General features: G+C 48.2%; 1 protein-coding gene across 1 annotated transcript in view; it reads left to right on the forward strand.

Moving 5' to 3' along the window:
- The first annotated feature begins 3,100 nt into the window (after positions 1–3,100).
- Positions 3,101–18,716, forward strand: part of LOC311147304 (uncharacterized protein) — a 43,972-nt gene continuing 28,356 nt past the window's right edge. The window contains exon 1 of the mRNA XM_084183989.1: positions 3,101–3,377. Within this exon, the coding sequence (XP_084040115.1) occupies positions 3,336–3,377 (42 nt within the window). The 5' untranslated portion in view covers positions 3,101–3,335. The remainder of the gene's footprint in view (positions 3,378–18,716) is intronic.

Consider the following 18,716-nt stretch of genomic DNA (forward strand, 5'->3'; position numbering starts at 1 on the left):
ATGACGACACATGTTTCCTTACAGATAACCATGGTTAACAGAGGAAAAACAATGATTTCAAGCACCACCCTCCTTTTAAAGCTTCCAGTCTGTTATTCTAACTCAATCAGCATGACAGAGTGATCTCCAACCTTGTCCTCGTCAACACTCTCACCTGTGTTAACGAGAGAATCACTGACATGATGGCAGCTGGTCCTTTTGTGGCAGGGCTGAAATGCAGTGGAAATGTTTTTTGGGGATTAAGTTCATTTTCATGGGACTTTGCAATTAATTGCAATTCATCTGATCACTCTTCATTACATTCTGGAGTATATGCATATTGCCATCATCAAAACTGAGGCAGCAGACTTTGTGAAAGTATTTGTGTCATTCTCAAAATGTTTGACCACGACTGTATACCGGTTTGTGGCATGCACAAGTTCAAGGATCTGAGTGCTCTCTCTCAAGCTACCACTAGATGGAAGCAGCTGCCCTTTCAACATGACCAGGGTTCATTCTGTACTTCATTTGTTTCTTCACACATAGGCCTAATAATAGCAATTAAATGGAATGCTGCAAAATACTATCAATAATTACTAATAATTGTTTAGATTTTGACTTGATCTAAATAACATATTTAGTATGATTTTCAGGAAACTAGATAAACAAATGCCCTTTCGCTATCTTTGGTTGATCCTCCTCTGTAAACCCCATGACCCTTTGTAGGCCTTTTGTTAGATCATAAAGATTTTCCCACCATAAACAAATATATCTGGTTCTCCGTTTGCTTTTCCCAAATTCTCCAACAAACCCTTCAGCTGATCCAACAAGGACCCATACAGTGCTGGGAGTTCTACTGGCTTACACCTCTTTGACCATTTGCATGCTGGCCAATATAATATCGTTTTTTGTGCAACTTATCGCCGATTCCTTCCTCTGGTGTTCGTTAATACCAAAATGTTTGGTCATTGCCGTCAAAAAATCACATTCACGTTGGACAATTATTTGGACAAAAAACTTCATCAGAGATTTTAAATCTTATTAGAATAAAGCCCTCCATTTATACCTAGTTTCATCATTGTGAGAAAATATGCTAGAAATATTTGTCACAAGCTAATTAGGGAAAATGTATGTTGGAATGGGGCCCCTGACAGGACCTCCATATGGGCATAGTTGGCTCATGTAAATATATACTGTATACTGTATATAGGCCTAACATGAACTCCTGTGAATAGTCACTTTTCCATGTAAAGATGCTGTACACTAGGTCAAAGTTGAAACAGAGAGATTGGGTTGGTCAGGGGATGCGATTCATGGTTTGTCTAGGGTCTATTCTGAGTACCCAGCTAGAAGAAAATCCATGTTTTTAGATGATTAATACATTTTCACAAAAATGTCATCGCATCCACCACTAAATTATCTATTCCTAGTATATTTGTATGTTTTTATGAATATCGCTAGCAACAACAGACTAAACTAATGTTTTATTACAAAGAGGGGAATATCGTTTTTCTAATGATGTCAACTGTATTTCTCAACTCCTAATATTTAGCAAATCAAACTCATTGGAGCTTTGAAAAAGCACCCCCGAGTCCCAGTCGCGGCAAGTGATGCTGGCTGCTGGCAAGCTTTCTTGACTTGGACATTAACTTTCGTCAACACATTGCTAACCTTTGTTTAACCAGCGAAACAGCTGCTATTAGCGAACATGTGTTTGGAGTATGGCTGGCACAATTATCGTATAATAGTAGTCATAATCGTCTTAATACATTAATTTTAGGAGAGGGGGGGATTCAACTTAATATTCAAGTAGATATAGTTTACCCAATAGCAGTTCTTCATTTTTACATGAAGTGGATAAAGTTGGGAGGAGAAGCTTCATTTCCATAAGTTATATGCGGTCAGAACCGTTCGTTTATGAAACAGGGGTGTCACCAAAGCTGTGTTGTATTTATTAGGTATGTCGTAGCTAATTTTCAAAGATGCATTACAAGCTCAAAACAATTTTCAACAAAAATCACTATTATGACAATTTGCATGACAATTCATTATTATCCCAAATTCCATAACCGCCAAAGCCCTAGTTTAGAGTTACCTTTCTAGCTAATAGGCTACAGTGTGTTAGAGTTAACACTTCTTCCAATTATAATGTGGGCAGGTCAAAATAATGGGAAAAAACGATCTACCAGATGTATTCATTTTAAAATGTTGATTACTTGTCCTTGCCATTGGAAAGAAACATGTTTTGCAAACATATTATGGGGGCCCCTGGGTCGCTGGTTTGCCTGGGCCTCTGGGCAAGAAAAGGTTGAAGACCCCTGCTTTAGAAAAGCAAGCAATAACTAAATGTACTGAAATCTTTTACCCAGATTTTAGCAGAGATGCAGAGAAGCATATTTAGTTTCTTTAAAAAAATAACCACCAGTCAGGAGGATACAGACAGCTCAAGAGGTATGCTTAGATATGCAGAAAAATATACATATCTTTTACATAGAATTATGCATAATACTTATGGCTCTACATGCTTAGAAAAAAAGATGCTATCTAGAACCTAAAATTGTTATTTGGCTGTCCCCATAGGTAAACCCTTTAAATTACTATTTTTGGATCCAGGTAGAACCCTTTTGGGTTCCATGAAGAACCCTTTCCACAGAGGGTTCTACATGGAACTCAAACGGGTTATACATGAAACCAAAAAGGGTTCTCCTATGGGGACAGCCGAATAACCATTTTGGAACCCTTTTTCTAAGAGTGTAGATTGCAGGAAAAATATGTTTTGGGTGTTTGTAAAATGCGAAATTCTCCAAATTATGGACGAGGGCCTAGCCCCCCCTCAGGACCACCCACCAGCCATCCTCATGTACTTTGTGCCCCTTCAGGTTTTTTGGGGTGCATGATGCCCCTGGTTCACTCCACCTTTAAAAAGTTGACTCATCTCATGGCCCGAGTGTTTTCTGTATGGAACATTTGGCAACAGATGGGCGATGATGAGGAACCTCAATTTGAGGAGCACACCACCAGGGCCCGGGACAAGAGGGGCAGGAGGAAGGGTGTCGCATAGTTAGAACTACAGTACAGTGTGCTTCCGTGCTCAATAAGTGCAGTCATCTAGGTGTAGCGTGCTTACGTCTGCGTCAGTAATTTTCAGAAAACTCCAGCAAGTCGACTGCGTAAAACTCCAAGAAGAGGGGCTTTGTACAAGTTGGTACTGTATTTGGGACACAGCTTATCGGAACAGCTTATCGGAACATATTTTACGTTGTTCTGTGAATTTAGATGCTTCATGTATCTACCTATTTAAAAACCCTGCTGGACTATTTGGAAACAACTAAGCCGCTTGTTCTTTTACAATCGACATGTTCACGCGCGGATCTAAAAAACGACGGTCGAATCGCTCGGTAAGTATAATGGCCAGAACTACAGGTTATAACATTGCACTTTAGTTTTTTAGTTTTTCAGTCCGAGGTATAGGCCTACTGTTATCTGGAACGCACTTAAGACCTTATTGACATATAATAGCTTTTGAAAGTTTATCTAGTTAACTTACAAATAAAGATATAGCCTATTTTGTTCTGCCAACTTTGATCCTGTGGTTGTTTTTTGCTAACGTTGTGTTATTCGGATTGATTATAGGCCTGCCTATGCGCTATGCGTTTTTATATGATACAATTGGACAAGTTGCTTTGCTTACCTTGATTTAGTTTACAGGAATTCCGTTCTTTGTTTTCTGAGTTGAAATGAATCATGGTTGCATGGGAGGGGCGTATGGTCACCTACGTCATTGGCATTTACCTGCACAGGTTAGGTAGGCAATTTATAGCCCAAAGTATAGCCTACCACTCACCGACCCCAGACCAGCCCACACACTCTTAGGGAGCTCTGTGTGACACACACTTATATCGTTTTTAACATTTACGCACACTTGTTGCGCAAAGGCAAGGTAGTCTTAAAAAAATATTCAGAACATTGACTCACCAATGCATTGGTTTTTGTCAGTAAGGGAGTTGAACCATTCAGTCATGGATGACTAGTATAGCTGTTGTTATACTAAACATCTGGCTCCTAGCAGACTTGGAGCCGTTCCAATGCCCATAAAGTGAATCCCACTATAATTATACTGGACTGTTGGCATGTGGAACACACAACTGATCCACACTATGGTCCAATTTAGGGTCTGCTGCATTCATGACTGCTCTGTATCTACAGTATCCATTCTATAAGAACTTCAGTAGAAGTAGAAGTGTTATGTGGACATGATATCAGACATACACATTTTAAAGCAAGTTAATATTGCAATTTCAAGAAGGCACATGCAAAGGCATATCCAGGGGAGTACGTGTCTCCTTTCCTCTGCAGGAGCTTCCAAAATGTGAATAAAGCTTTTAGTCAGCGTCATTTTAGTAGCCTGAAGCAATCCTCCCATTGGAAACAAAAAACACAGGTAGTTAAGACATGCAAAAGCTGCAGAATTATTCCTCCTCAGTTTTGTCATGAATCGCTTGAAAGGGTGGTTTTGAGGTCAAGACACAACACAGTAAGCCAGCTGGTGAGTTTAGTTGGTGTCAGCCTCTCTAAGTAAAGAGAAGATACATTTTCAGGAAGCAATAAAAGCATTCTTACCAGAAAATGTATCCCTGACTGAAGTGCTTGTATTAAATCCCTACTGACAACAACATTACATTTTATCCCTGATGTACAGTACAGTAGATGCAATCAGGTAAAAACCTGATCACCTTATCAACGTGCATCACAAAAGGTACATAACTTGTGCATTGCAAAGATAAGCAAAAGGCTGTATGATGTTAACATACAGTATGGTATTGTAAGAACTCAAAAGGGATGGGGATGTGTTCCTGACCATTCCAGAGAGAAGAGACAGATGTGTGTGGTGTTGTGATGGTTAGGTGAAGCGTTCCCTGCAGGCTGTGTGTTTGATGTATCCAGCCTAGTGAGGAGTGTAACAACTCAACCCAGCATGCCTTTAGTGATTTAGGCTGCACAGGCCTGTGACCACTGACCTCTCCTCTGTTAACGTTTAACTCCTCAAACACAGAAGGAAAACTCTACGTAAAACATTCTGTTTTATGTCTAAGCTGAACATACCCTGCTGTCTCCATTTCAGCATCTGTTTGTCTATGCATTGTAACAATGTTGTTACTATGTAGTTACATTGTTATAACATGAGTATAAGCAGGGGTGAAAGTAGAATACATTTCCGGTAAGGGACCTCCTATGTGTGCATGCGCTTGTCAAATAATCACTTCAAAGGGCTCCTTTACTAAGCTACGTGCGCATGTTCCTTAGTGATGGGAAGTTCGGCTCTTTTGACTGACTTTGATCTTTTCAACTCGTTCAGTCAAAAGAACAAATCTTTCGACCCATTTAGTTCATTTGAGTCGGTAAGGCCTAAGCACGTAGTAGTGGCCGCAACCGGACTCGATTGTGAAGGACTCTTGGCGGAATGCATTGCTTGACTGCCGTGAGGGTGATAAGCACAATGTCATTTGTAAAACTGCAGCCCCCAAAATGATTCGTTCTCGAGTTTGAGTTTGTTGAGCAGAGGCTGTGTATGTTTTGGTTCTACAAAGCTGTGTCCATCATAACATTCAATAATCAATTAATTGCATTCATTCTTGCAGCATGCGATCAATTATGAGTTCTAAACATGTATTTTTCTTCTGAAACCAAAAACGGTTCTACCTGGAACCAAAAACGGTTTTGCTATGGGGACAGCCGAAGAACCATTTTGGAACCCTGTCACGCTCGTCGTATGGAGTAGACCAATGCGCAGCGTGTTGAGCGAACATACTTTATTTAATTAAAGTGCACACACGATACAAAAACAACAAAACGATAACGTAACGTCCTAGGTAACATAGACCAACACGGAACAAGATCCCACAAACACAAAGGGAAAACAGACAGTTTAGATATGGCTCCCAATCAGAGACAACCAGCCACAGCTGACACTCGTTGCCTCTGATTGGGAGTCACTCTAGCCAACATAGAAATAAACACAACTAGAACTCCCAACATAGAACTACAACACATAGAATGAGCACACCCTGGCTCAACATATAGAGTCCCAGAGCCAGGGTGTGACAGTACCCCCCCCTAAAGGCTCTAGTGGGGACTGCGACCGCGCCCCCACTAGAACAAAACAGGGGAGGGCTGGGTGGGCATTCCTCCTCGGCGGCGGTTCTGGCTCCGGGCTTGCCCACCACCCTCCAATAAACCCCCCATAGCGCCCCTGGTCCGGTCTGGCCCCGCTGGCTGGAGCTGAACTGGACGTAGTAGGAGCGGATAGCTTCAGCTCCGTTGTGGAGCAGCTGACCGGTACCTGATTAGGCACCGGTGACCCAGGCACGGGTTGTGCCGGACTGACGACGCGCACCCCTGACTTGGTGCGTGAGGCAGGAACGGACCGGACCGGGCTGACGATGCGCACCCCTGGCTTGGTGCGTGGAGCAGCAACATGCCGGACCGGGCTGACGATGCGCACCCCTGGCTTGGTGCGTGGAGCCGGAACTGGCCTCACCGGACTGATGACTCGCACCCCTGGCTTGGTGCGTGGAGCAGCAACGGGCCGGACCGGGCTGACGATGCGCACCCCTGGCTGGATGCGTGGAGCCGGAACGGGCCTTACCGGGCTGACGACTCGCACCCCTGGCTGGGTGCGTGGAGCCGGAACGGGCTTTACCGGGCTGACGACTCGCACCCCTGGCTTGGTGCGAGTAGCAGGAACGGGCCGGACAAGGCTGACGACTCGCACCCCTGGCTTGATGCGAGTGGCAGGAACGGGCTGGACCAGGCTGACGACTCGCACCCCTGGCTGGGTGCGTGGAGCCGGAACGGGCTTTACCGGGCTGACGACTCGCACCCCTGGCTTGGTGCGAGTAGCAGGAACGGGCTGGACCAGGCTGACGACTCGCACCCCTGGCTTGGTGCGAGTGGCAGGAACGGGCAGGACCAGGCTGACGACTCGCACCCCTGGCTTGGTGCGAGTGGCAGGAACGGGCTGGACCAGGCTGACGACTCGCACCCCTGGCTTGGTGCGAGTGGCAGGAACAGGCCGGGCCGGGCTGGCGACGCACACCGTAGGCTTGGTGCGAGTGGCAGGAACAGGCCGGGCCGGGCTGGCGACTCGCACCGTAGGATTGGTGCGAGTGGCAGGAACAGGCCGGGCCGGGCTGGCGACGCGCACCGTAGGTTTGGTGCGAGTGGCAGGAACGGGCAGGACCAGGCTGACGACTCGCACCCCTGGCTTGGTGCGAGTGGCAGGAACGGGCTGGACCAGGCTGACGACTCGCACCCCTGGCTTGGTGCGAGTGGCAGGAACAGGCCGGGCTGGCGACGCACACCGTAGGCTTGGTGCGAGTGCCAGGAACAGGCTGGGCCGGGCTGGCGACGCACACCGTAGGCTTGGTGCGAGTGGCAGGAACAGGCCGGGCCGGGCTGGCGACTCGCACCGTAGGCTTGGTGCGAGTGGCAGGAACAGGCCGGGCCGGGCTGGCGACGCGCACCGTAGGTTTGGTGCAGTGGCAGGAACAGGCCGGGCCGGGCTGGCGACGCGCACCGTAGGCTTGGTGCGAGTGGCAGGAACAGGCCGGGCCGGGCTGGCGACGCGCACCGTAGGTTTGGTGCGAGTGGCAGGAACAGGCCGGGCCGGGCTGGCGACGCGCACCGTAGGCTTGGTGCGAGTGGCAGGAACGGGCCGGGCTGGCGATGCACACCGTAGGCTTGGTGCGGGGAGCAGGAACAGGCCGGGCCGGGCTGGCGACGCGCACCGTAGGCTTGGTGCGAGGGGCAGGAACAGGCCGGGCCGGGCTGGCGACTCGCACCGTAGGCTTGGTGCGAGTGGCAGGAACAGGCCGGGCCGGGCTGGCGACGCGCACCGTAGGTTTGGTGCGAGTGGCAGGAACAGGCCGGGCCGGGCTGGCGACGCGCACCGTAGGCTTGGTGCGAGTGGCAGGAACAGGCCGGGCCGGGCTGGCGACGCGGACCGTAGGCTTGGTGCGAGTGGCAGGAACAGGCCGGGCCGGGCTGGCGATGCACACCGTAGGCTTGGTGCGGGGAGCAGGAACAGGCCGGGCCGGGCTGGCGACGCGCACCGTAGGCTTGGTGCGAGGGGCAGGAACAGGCCGGGCCGGGCTGGCGACGCGCACCGTACACTTGGTGCGAGGGGCCGGAACAGGCCGGACCGGGCTGGCGACGCGCACCGTACACTTGGTGCGAGGGGCCGGAACAGGCCGGACCGTACTGGGGACACACACCACTGGCTCTACACCGGGATCTGGAACGGGCCGGACCGGACTGGTAACACACCCCAGTACCTCTCGCCGTGCCTCCACACCTTCCTTCCCTACTTTGGCCAGTGGCCCCCTTAACCTGGTGGCCTTCTGAATACGCCCCTTTTCTGCCTCCGTCAACCCCGTCGTCCATGCCCTGTGCCCCCCCCTAAATTTTTTTTGGGGTTGCCTCTCGACCGTCCGACGACGACACTGATCACGCCGTTGCTCCTCTCTCCGTCGCGCCTCTACCGTCTCACTCCATGGCCGGCGATCCATCCCGGCCAGGATTTCCTCCCAGGTCCAGGACCCCTGCCCGTCTAAGCTCTGCTCCCACGTCCAGGCTGCCTGCTCCTGGACACGCTGCTTGGTCCTGGTATGGTGGGATCTTCTGTCACGCTCGTCGTATGGAGTAGACCAATGCGCAGCGTGTTGAGCGAACATACTTTATTTAATTAAAGTGCACACACGATACAAAAACAACAAAACGATAACGTAACGTCCTAGGTAACATAGACCAACACGGAACAAGATCCCACAAACACAAAGGGAAAACAGACAGTTTAAATATGGCTCCCAATCAGAGACAACCAGCCACAGCTGACACTCGTTGCCTCTGATTGGGAGTCACTCTAGCCAACATAGAAATAAACACAACTAGAACTCCCAACATAGAACTACAACACATAGAATGAGCACACCCTGGCTCAACATATAGAGTCCCAGAGCCAGGGTGTGACAAACCCTTTTTTCTAAGAGTGTAGGCCAGAATTTATGCATCCACTGCTGTCCGCGTATCTCGGCCACTCATCTCTGCCTTGGCAAAATGTCAGTGTTCTCGTCGAACCACATCCCATTTTGGAGTGTAGGCTATACCACCCGTTTTCAAGACCATTCGCTAATTTTTCATGCGGTAATGATAAATAGTTGTATAATAGCCTACAGTTTTCTTGACATTTTGTTTTAATTATTGTGATAGGCTCATGTTTTTACCGGTACGGCGTACCCCCAATATCAATTTTTCCAGGACGTCGTACCGGACCGCACCACCTTACTTTCACTTCAAAGTGTTACCCCAAAATTGCCATTATATGATTATGATGGCACTGGTCAGCTTTTAGGTTCAACCCTTTACCTACAGTAACTATCTGTGGCCCTCACAATCTATCTGACTGCTGTGTCCACATAGCCATAACATGCATGAGCCTGAGAACAAACACAAAATATCTGATCCCCACCTTGTAATAACAAAAAAAGTTTTTTTTAGATAAAGCTGATATCAAGGTCATATGCAGTAACTAAAGTAGGGTGTGTGTATATGTGAGTGTGTTTGCCATCGCTCAAGTGTACGCTCTCCTATACAAGCCTTTCCTTTTCATGGAGAGAAGAAGAGGTTTGTGTCATAGTACAAACAAACCTATTGTGAATTCAAATGTTCTATGTAGCTCAATTGGTAGAGCATGGCGCTTGTAACACCAGGGTAGTGGGTTCGATCCCCGGGACCACCCATACGTAAAAATGTATGCACACATGACTGTAAGTCGCTTTGAATAAAAGCGTCTGCTAAATGGCATATTATATTATATTATATTATACTTCACACATATCGTTTATTACCTCACTTCCTTCCTCAGCAGTCCCCACCCATCACATCCCCTACTTCAGAAAGCAAAGAAGGCTAACCCACTGTAGGGCCATAAACCTGATGTATATTATCTCTTTCTAAGAGACGTGAAGGAAATACATGAAACCACAATAACCCACGTTACTTTGACTTATGTTACAGTATGTGAGGTTTTCTTGACATCATCTCCTTCCCATGTTCTCTAGCACATGATGCATTTCTCCTTGCTGCTCTTGTCTTCATTCAAGGAAAAATAAGCTAAAGTTGTATGATGGATCTGATGTTTTCCATTACAAACTTTATTCGTCATGGTAATGATATGCAGATAACATCCCCTCTCTCTCTGTTTGCACCGTGCAGTTAAATAGAACCAGCTTGGCGGGTTTGGATGCATTTCTTTCTGGATCAGTTTACAGATGGGACTGTTCTAATGCCAGCTTTTTCTCCATGAGCAGAATGGATCAGCTTTATAATGGGGATGGAGTTTGACCTTTTGTTTCTTGTTTATGTACTATTATAAAGGCATTCATATGCAATACATAAGCTCAAGGCCTACATAACTATTATCTGGACATATGACTCCTGGCATTGATCAACTCACATAAATGTTTACATTGATTGTAAGGTCGAAGAGCAGTGTGCTATTATCGTCAATATGTTTGGGGTTTCACTGCTGAGTACAGTGCATTTGGGAAGTATTAAAACCCCTTGAATTGTTCCACATTTTGTTACATTACAGCCATATACTAAAATTGATTAAATTGTTTTTTCAATCTACACACAATACCCCATTATGAAAAAGCAAAAACAGGAAACCGGAAATATCACATTTACATAAGTATTCAGACCCTTTACTCAGTACTTTGTTGAAGCACCTTTGGCAGCGATTACAGCCTCGAGTCTTCTTGGGTATGACGCTAAAAGCTTAGCAGACCTGTATTTGGGGAGTTTCTCCCATTCTTCTCTGCAGATCCTCTCAAGCTCTGTCAGGTTGGGTGGGGAGCATCGCTGAACACATATTTTCAGGTATCTCCAGAGATGTTTGATCGGGTTCAAGTCCCGGCTCTGGCTGGGACATTGAGAGACTTGTCACGAAGCCACTCCTGCGTTGTCTTGACTGTGTGCTTAGGGTCGTTGTCCTGTTGGAAGGTGAACCTTCACCCCAGTCTGAGGTCCTGAGCACTCTGAAGCAGGTTTTCATCAAGGATCTCTTTGTACTTTGCTCCGTTCATCTTTCCCTCGATCCTGACTACCCTCCCAGTCCCTGCCGATGAAAAACATCCCCACAGCATGATGCTGCCACCACCATGCTTCACCTTAGGGATGGTGCCAGGTTTCCTCCAGACGTGACGCTTGGCATTCAGGCCAAATAGTTTAATCTTGGTTTCATCAGACCAGAGAATCTTGTTCTTGTCCTTTAGGTGCTTTTTGGCAACCTCCAAGCGGGCTGTCATGTGCCTTTTACTGAGAAGTGGCTTCCGTCTGGCCACTCTACCATAAAGCCTGATTGGTGGAGTGCTGCAGAGATGGTTGTCCTTCTGGATGTTTCTCCCATCTCCACAGAGGAACTCTGAAGCTCTGTCAGAGTGACCATCGTGTTCTTGGTCACCTCCCTGACCAAGGCCCTTCTCCCCCGATTGCTCAGCTCTAGGAAGTGTCTTGGTGGTTCCAAACTTCTTCCATTCAAGAATGATGGAGGCCACTGTGTTCTTGGGGACCTTCAATGTTGCAGACATTTTTTGGTACCCTTCCCCAGATCTGTGTCTCCACACAATCCTGTCTCGGAGCTCTACGGACAATTCTTTCGACCTCATGGCTTGGTTTTTGCTCTGACGTGCACTGTCAACTCTGGGACCTTATATAGACAGGTGTGTGCCTTTCCAAATCATGTCCAATCAATTGAATTTACCACAGGTGGATTCCAGTCAAGTTGTAGAAACATCTCAAGGATGATCAATGAAAACAGTATGCACCTGAACTCAATTTCGAGTCTCATAGCAAAGGGTCTGAATACTTATGTAAATAAGGTATTTCAGTTTTTTATTTTTAATACATTCTATAATTTTTTTTTATAAAAACCTGTTTTCGCTTTGTCATTATGGGGTATTGTGTGTAGATTGATGAGGATTATTATTTTTTTCAATCAATTTTAGGATAAGTATGTAACGTAACAAAATCTGGAAAAAGGGAAGGGGTCTTAATACTTTCTGAATGCACTGTATACTGATTTAACCACACTTGTACTGAACCGAACAGTACTGTACTGGCCTAACAGTTGTCAGGTAACATTTTATGTGTCTTTATTGCATTTACTTATGCTCCTTCTCTGCAGGCTTGGTACAGTATGTAGTACGTCTACAATCCCAAATGGACTGCATGATTTGCATGCCCTCTCTCTCCATTCCTCTCTCTTCTCTCCCCAGTATTCTAATCCTCCATTTGTCAATACAACATGATTGCGCTTTTCCTCCCCCATCTTTCTCTCTGTATTTATTACACACTTTGCTGGACTTTTCCAGGGAGTCCCATGCTCTGCTGGCGAGATGCACAAGTCAAGGATCAGTGGGTATGGCAGAGGGCAATGTGGCTTCACTAACTGTTTGTTTTAGCACACGTGTTAACATGGATCGCATTCCCCAGTGACAAAAGAGTCAGCTCTCTGACTGTGAGAGACTATGTGTAGTTATGTGTGAGCATGTGTGTTCAGGACAAGGTATGAAGTACAAAACAGATATTTTCATGTTTGTATTCGTATTTTATTAATAGCAACTTGGAGGGGAACATTTGACGACGACCCCCTCAGGAGACTGAAAAGATTTGGCATGGGTCCTCAGATCCTCAAAAAGTTATACAACTGCACCATCGAGAGCATCCTGACTGGTTGCATCACTGCCTGTATGGCAACTGCTCGGCCTCCAACTGCAAGGCACTACAGAGGGTAGTGCGTACGGCCCAGTACATGACTAGGGCCAAGCTTCCTGCCATCCAGGACCTCTATACCAGGCGGTGTCAGAGGAAGCCCTAAAAATTGTCAAAGACTCCAGCCACCCTAGTCATAGACTGTTCTCTCTGCTACCGCACGGCAAGTGGTACCGGATCGCCAAGTCTAGGTCCAAAAGGCTTCTTAACAGCTTCTACCACCAAGCCATAAGACTCCTGAACAGATAATCATGGCTACCCAGACTATTTGCGTTGTCCCCCCCACCTCACCCCACCCCCTCTTTTACGCTGCTGCTATTCTGTTTATTATCTATGCATAGTCACTTTTACTCTACCCACATGTACATATTACCTCAATTACCTCAACTAACCTGTGCCCCCACACATTGACTCTGTACCGGTACCCGTTGTATATCGCCTTCCTACTGTTATTTTATTTTACTGCTGCTCTTTAATTATTTATTTTATTTATTTTTTACTTGTCAATTTTTTATTAACACTTTTTTTTCTTCTTAAAACTGCATTGTTGGTTAAGGGCTTGTAAGTAAGCATTTCACACTGTAAGGTGTTCGGCAAATACAATTTGATTTGATTTACTTTCTCAGTACTCCGTACCATTGGGCTTGTGTGATTAGAGTTGGGGGTGTCCCAACTTTTATTGACAATTACATTACGTTTATGCAAAGAGTCAATATTTTCAGTGTTGACCCTTCTTTTTCAAGACCTCTGCAATCCGCCCTGGCATGCTGTAAATTAACTTCTGGGCCACATCCTGACTGATGGCAGCCCATTCTTGCATAATCAATGCTTGGTGTTTAAAAGAATTTGTGGGTTTTTGTTTGTCCACCCGCCTCTTGAGGATCGACCACAAGTTCTCAATGGGATTAAGGTCGGGAGTTTCCTGGCCATGGACCCAAAATGTCATGTTTTGTTCCCCGAGCCACTTAGTTATCACTTTTGCCTTATGGCAAGGTGCTCCATCATGCTGGAAAAGGCATTGTTCGTCACCAAACTGTTCTTGGATGGTTGGGAGAAGTTGCTCTCGGAGGATGTGTTGGTACCATTCTTTATTCATGGCTGTGTTCTTAGGCAAAATTGTGAGTGAGCCCACTCCCTTGGCTGAGAAGCAACCCCACACATGAATGGTCTCAGGATGCTTTACTGTTGGCATGACACAGGACTGATGATAGCGCTCACCTTGTCTTCTCCGGACAAGCTTTTTTCCGGATGCCCCAAACAATCGGAAAGGGGATTCATCAGAGAAAACGACTTTACCCCAGTCCTCAGCAGTCCAATCCCTGTACCTTTTGCAGAATATCAGTATGCTGATGTTTTTTCTGGAGAGAAGTGGCTTCCTCGCTGCCCTTCTTGACACCAGGCCATCCTCCAAAAGTCTTTGCCTCACTGTGCATGCAGATGCATTCACACCTGCCTGCTGCCATTCCTGAGCAAGCTCTGCGCTGGTGGTGCCCCGATCCCGCAGCTGAATCAACTTTAGGAGATGGTCCTGGCGCTTGCTGGACTTTCTTGGGCGCCCTGAAGCCTTCTTCACAACAATTAAACCTCTCTCCTTGACGTTCTTGATGATCCGATAAATGTTAAATTTAGGTGCAATCTTACTAGCAGCAATATCCTTGCCTGTGAAGCCCTTTTTGTGCAAAGCAATGATGACGGCACGTGTTTCCTTGCAGGTAACCATGGTTAATAGAGGAAGAACAATGATTTCAAGCACCACCCTCATTTTAAAGCTTCCAGTCTGTTATTCTAACTTAATCAGCATGACAGAGTGATCTCCAGCCTTGTCCTCGTCAACACTTCCCCCTTCTGATAACCAGGTGGCGAATCGCATCTCTGCATGTCTGGCCGACATATCAGTATGGATGACGGATCACCACCTCAAGCTGAACCCTGGCAAGACGGAGCTGCTCTTCCTCCCGGGGAAGGACTGCCCGTTCCATGATCTCGCCATCACGGTTGACAACTCCGTTGTGTCCTCCTCCCAGAGTGCGAAGAGCCTTGGCGTGACCCTGGACAACACCCTGTCGTTCTCCGCTAACATCAAGGCGGTGACCCGATCCTGCAGGTTCATGCTCTACAACATTCGGAGAGTACGACCCTGCCTTACACAGGAAGCGGCACAGGTCCTAATCCAGGCACTTGTCATCTCCCGTCTGGATTACTGCAACTCGCTGTTGGCTGGGCTCCCTGCCTGTGCCATTAAACCCCTACAACTCATCCAGAATGCCGCAGCCCATCTGGTGTTCAACCTTCCCAAGTTCTCTCACGTCACCCCCCTCCTCCGCACACTCCACTGGCTTCCAGTTGAAGCTCGCATCCGTTACAAGACCATGGTGCTTGCCTATGGAGCAGTGAGGGGAACGGCACCTCCGTACCTTCAGGCTCTGATCAGTCCCTACACCCAAACGAGGGCATTGCGTTCATCCACCTCTGGCCTGCTGGCTCCCCTTCCTCTGCGGAAGCATAGTTCCCGCTCAGCCCAGTCAAAACTGTTCGCTGCTCTGGCACCCCAATGGTGGAACAAGCTCCCTCACGACGCCAGGACAGCGGAGTCACTCACCACCTTCCGGAGACATTTGAAACCCCACCTCTTTAAGGAATACCTGGGATAGGATGAAGTAATCCTTCTACCCCCCCGCCCCCCCCCCCCCCCCCCAAAAAAAATAAAAAAATAAAAAAAATAAACAATAATAATAATAATAATAATATTTTTTTTGTAAAGTGGTTAACCCACTGGCTATAGGGTGAATGCACCAATTTGTAAGTCGCTCTGGATAAGAGCGTCTGCTAAATGACTTAAATGTAAAATGTAACACTCTCACCTGTGTTAACGAGAGAATCACTGACATGATGGCAGCTGGTCGTTTTGTGGCAGGGCTGAAATGCAGTGGAAATGTTTTTTGGGGATTAAGTTCATTTTCATGGGACTTTGCAATTAATTGCAATTCATCTGATCACTCTTCATTACATTCTGGAGTATATGCAAATTGCCATCATAAAATCTGAGGCAGCAGACTTAGTGAAAATTTATATTTGTATCATTCTCAACTTTTGACCACGACTGTACAGTCCCTTTATCCCCACCTAATTGCCATTTTACATTCGGGTGTATACACAAGATGTTCAAACAGGCTATGTTCCACTTTTTAATAACTGTTTCTACCGCGTACTGACTAATTTAGATAACTTTGAGTACTTATATGTCTGTGTGTGAGCATGCATGTGCATGTCTATGTGTAGATATTAAATCACACACCAGTTGCAATAAATCGGTATGTGAACCATTCAATGTTCTTTCCAGAGCTTGTGAGTGTTTCTTGTGGGCTAACCTGTTGTTGCTGTTCATAGATTGGGCGTCTGAGCTCAGAGCAGGGTGATGGCGCTATTGGTATGTTGTTGTTGAAGTGTATCAGTTGTGTAGTTTCTCAATGACACACAAACATCTCAACATCTGGACTCAATGAACGAATAGGCACATTGATGAAAAGAGCGAAATGCAGAGGTGTTCTTTCTGTACAACAACATCCAACAGATTGGTCTACTGTAGCACTGTTACCACTGCAGCCCTATCATAATAACCCTGATTCACAAGCAATAAAAACCCAAATGGTATAACTGTCTTGACGTGAATACTAACGTTAACATTACATTTACCCTATGTACTGAGAGGTGGTTTAAGAACGAAGTTGAGCAGGTATGCACAGGTGCCTTCCCAATTCCCATATCACATGGGTTTGGTTTATTGGCGTGTGTGTGTGTATGTCTGTGTGTGAGAGAGAAGGATAAGTGGTGTGTCTGCGTGTCTGTCTAGTTTGTGAGATTGCTCGAGGGAGTCTCCAGTTTTTTGGCAACGTTCTTTCTATGTGTTCTTGTCTCGTGGCAGTAACTACAGTGAGGGGGAAAAAGTATTTGATCCCCTGCTGATTTTGTACGTCTGCCCACTGACTGTCACGATCGTCGTAAGGAATAGACCAAGGCGCAGCGTGATGAACGAACATGGTTAAACTTTATTATCTTTAGTGATAATAGAAACAACAATCAACAAAACAACAAACGACTCGTGAAGTCCACGGTAACAATGACCAACACGGAACAAGAACCCACAAACACAAAGGGAAAACAGACAGTTTAAATATGGCTCCCAATCAGAGACAACCAACGACAGCTGACACTCGTTGCCTCTGATTGGGAGTCACTCTGGCCGACATAGAAATAAACACAACAGAAAGAACACACCCTGGCTCAACATATAGAGTCCCAGAGCCAGGGTGTGACAGTACCCCCCCCTAAAGGCGCGGACTGCGACCGCGCCTCAACTTGAACAAAACAGGGGAGGGCTGGGTGGGCATTCCTCCTCGGCGGCGGTTCTGGCTCCGGCCTTGCCCACCACCCTCCAATAAACCCCCCATAGCGCCCCTGGTCCAGTCTGGCCCCGCTGGCTGGAGCGGAACTGGACGCAGCAGGAGCGGTTAGCTTCAGCTCCGTCGTGGAGCAGTTGACCGGTACCTTACCAGGCACCGGTGACCCAGGCACGAGTTGTGCTGGACTGACGACGCGCACCCCTGGCTTGGTGCGTGGAGGAGGAACGGGCCTTACCAGGCTGACGACGCGCATCCCTGGCTTGGTGCGTGGAGGAGGAACGGGCCTTACCAGGCTGACGACTCGCACCCCTGGCTTAGTGCGAGTAGCAGGAACAGGCCGGGCCGGGCTGGCGACGCGCACCCCTGGCTTGGTGCGTGGAGCCGGAACGGGCCGGACCGGGCTGACGATGCGCACCCCTGGCTTGGTGCGTGGAGTAGGAACAGGCCGGACCGGGCTGACGACTCGCACCCCTGGCTTGGTGCGTGGAGCAGGGACAGGCCGGACCGGCTGGCGACGCACACCGTAGGCTTGGTGCGTGGAGCAGGAACAGGCCGGACCGGGCTGACGACTCGCACCCCTGGCTTGGTGCGTGGAGTAGGGACAGGCCGGACCGGGCTGGCGACGCACACCGTAGGCTTGGTGCGTGGAGCAGGGACAGGCCGGACTGGGCTGGCGACGCACACCGTAGGCTTGGTGCGCGAGGAGCAGGGACAGGCCGGACCGGGCTGGCGACGCACACCGTAGGCTTGGTGCGTGGAGCAGGGACAGGCCGGACCGGGCTGGCGACGCACACCGTAGGCTTGGTGCGAGGAGCAGGGACAGGCCGGACTGGGCTGGCGACGCACACCGTAGGCTTGGTGCGTGGAGCAGGGACAGGTCGAACCGGGCTGTGGAGACGGATAGGAGACCTGGAGTGAAGAGCGGCCACAACCCGTCCTGGCTGAATGCCTACCCTCACACACTCTGTGTGAGGCATCCGCACAGGACGTACAGGGCTGTGTACCCGTACTGGCATAACAGCACGTGACACTGGAGCAGGATATCCGGGACCGCGGAGAGGCATTGGAGACCACGAGCGTTGAGCCGGCACACTCCGTCCTGGCTGCATACCCCCCTTCGCACGATACGTGCGGGGTGCTCGCACAGGACGTACAGGACTATGCCGGACCACTCGTGGCACAGTACGCCGCTCCGCATACCACGGAACCTGCCCCGTCCCATGCTGCCATGCCTGAGTACGGGAAGTTGGTTCCGCTCTCCTTCCAGGCTCCGCCAACCTGCCTTCTGGCCCCCCTAACCCGGTGGCCTCCTCTCCAAATCGCCCTGTGGCAGCCTCCTGCTGCCCAGCCGCCCATGCCGTGTGCCCCCCCTAAAAAATGTTTTGGGTTGCCTCTCGTCCGTCCGACGATGACACTGCTGACGCCGCTGCTCCTCTCTCGCCAGGGCCTTAATCCTAGCCCAAGGTCCCTTGCCCCCGAGCATGTCCTCCCAGGACCACGATTTGC

Source organism: Coregonus lavaretus (assembly GCF_964263955.1).
Source record: "Coregonus lavaretus genome assembly, chromosome: 20".
NCBI classification, from domain to species: domain Eukaryota; kingdom Metazoa; phylum Chordata; class Actinopteri; order Salmoniformes; family Salmonidae; genus Coregonus; species Coregonus lavaretus.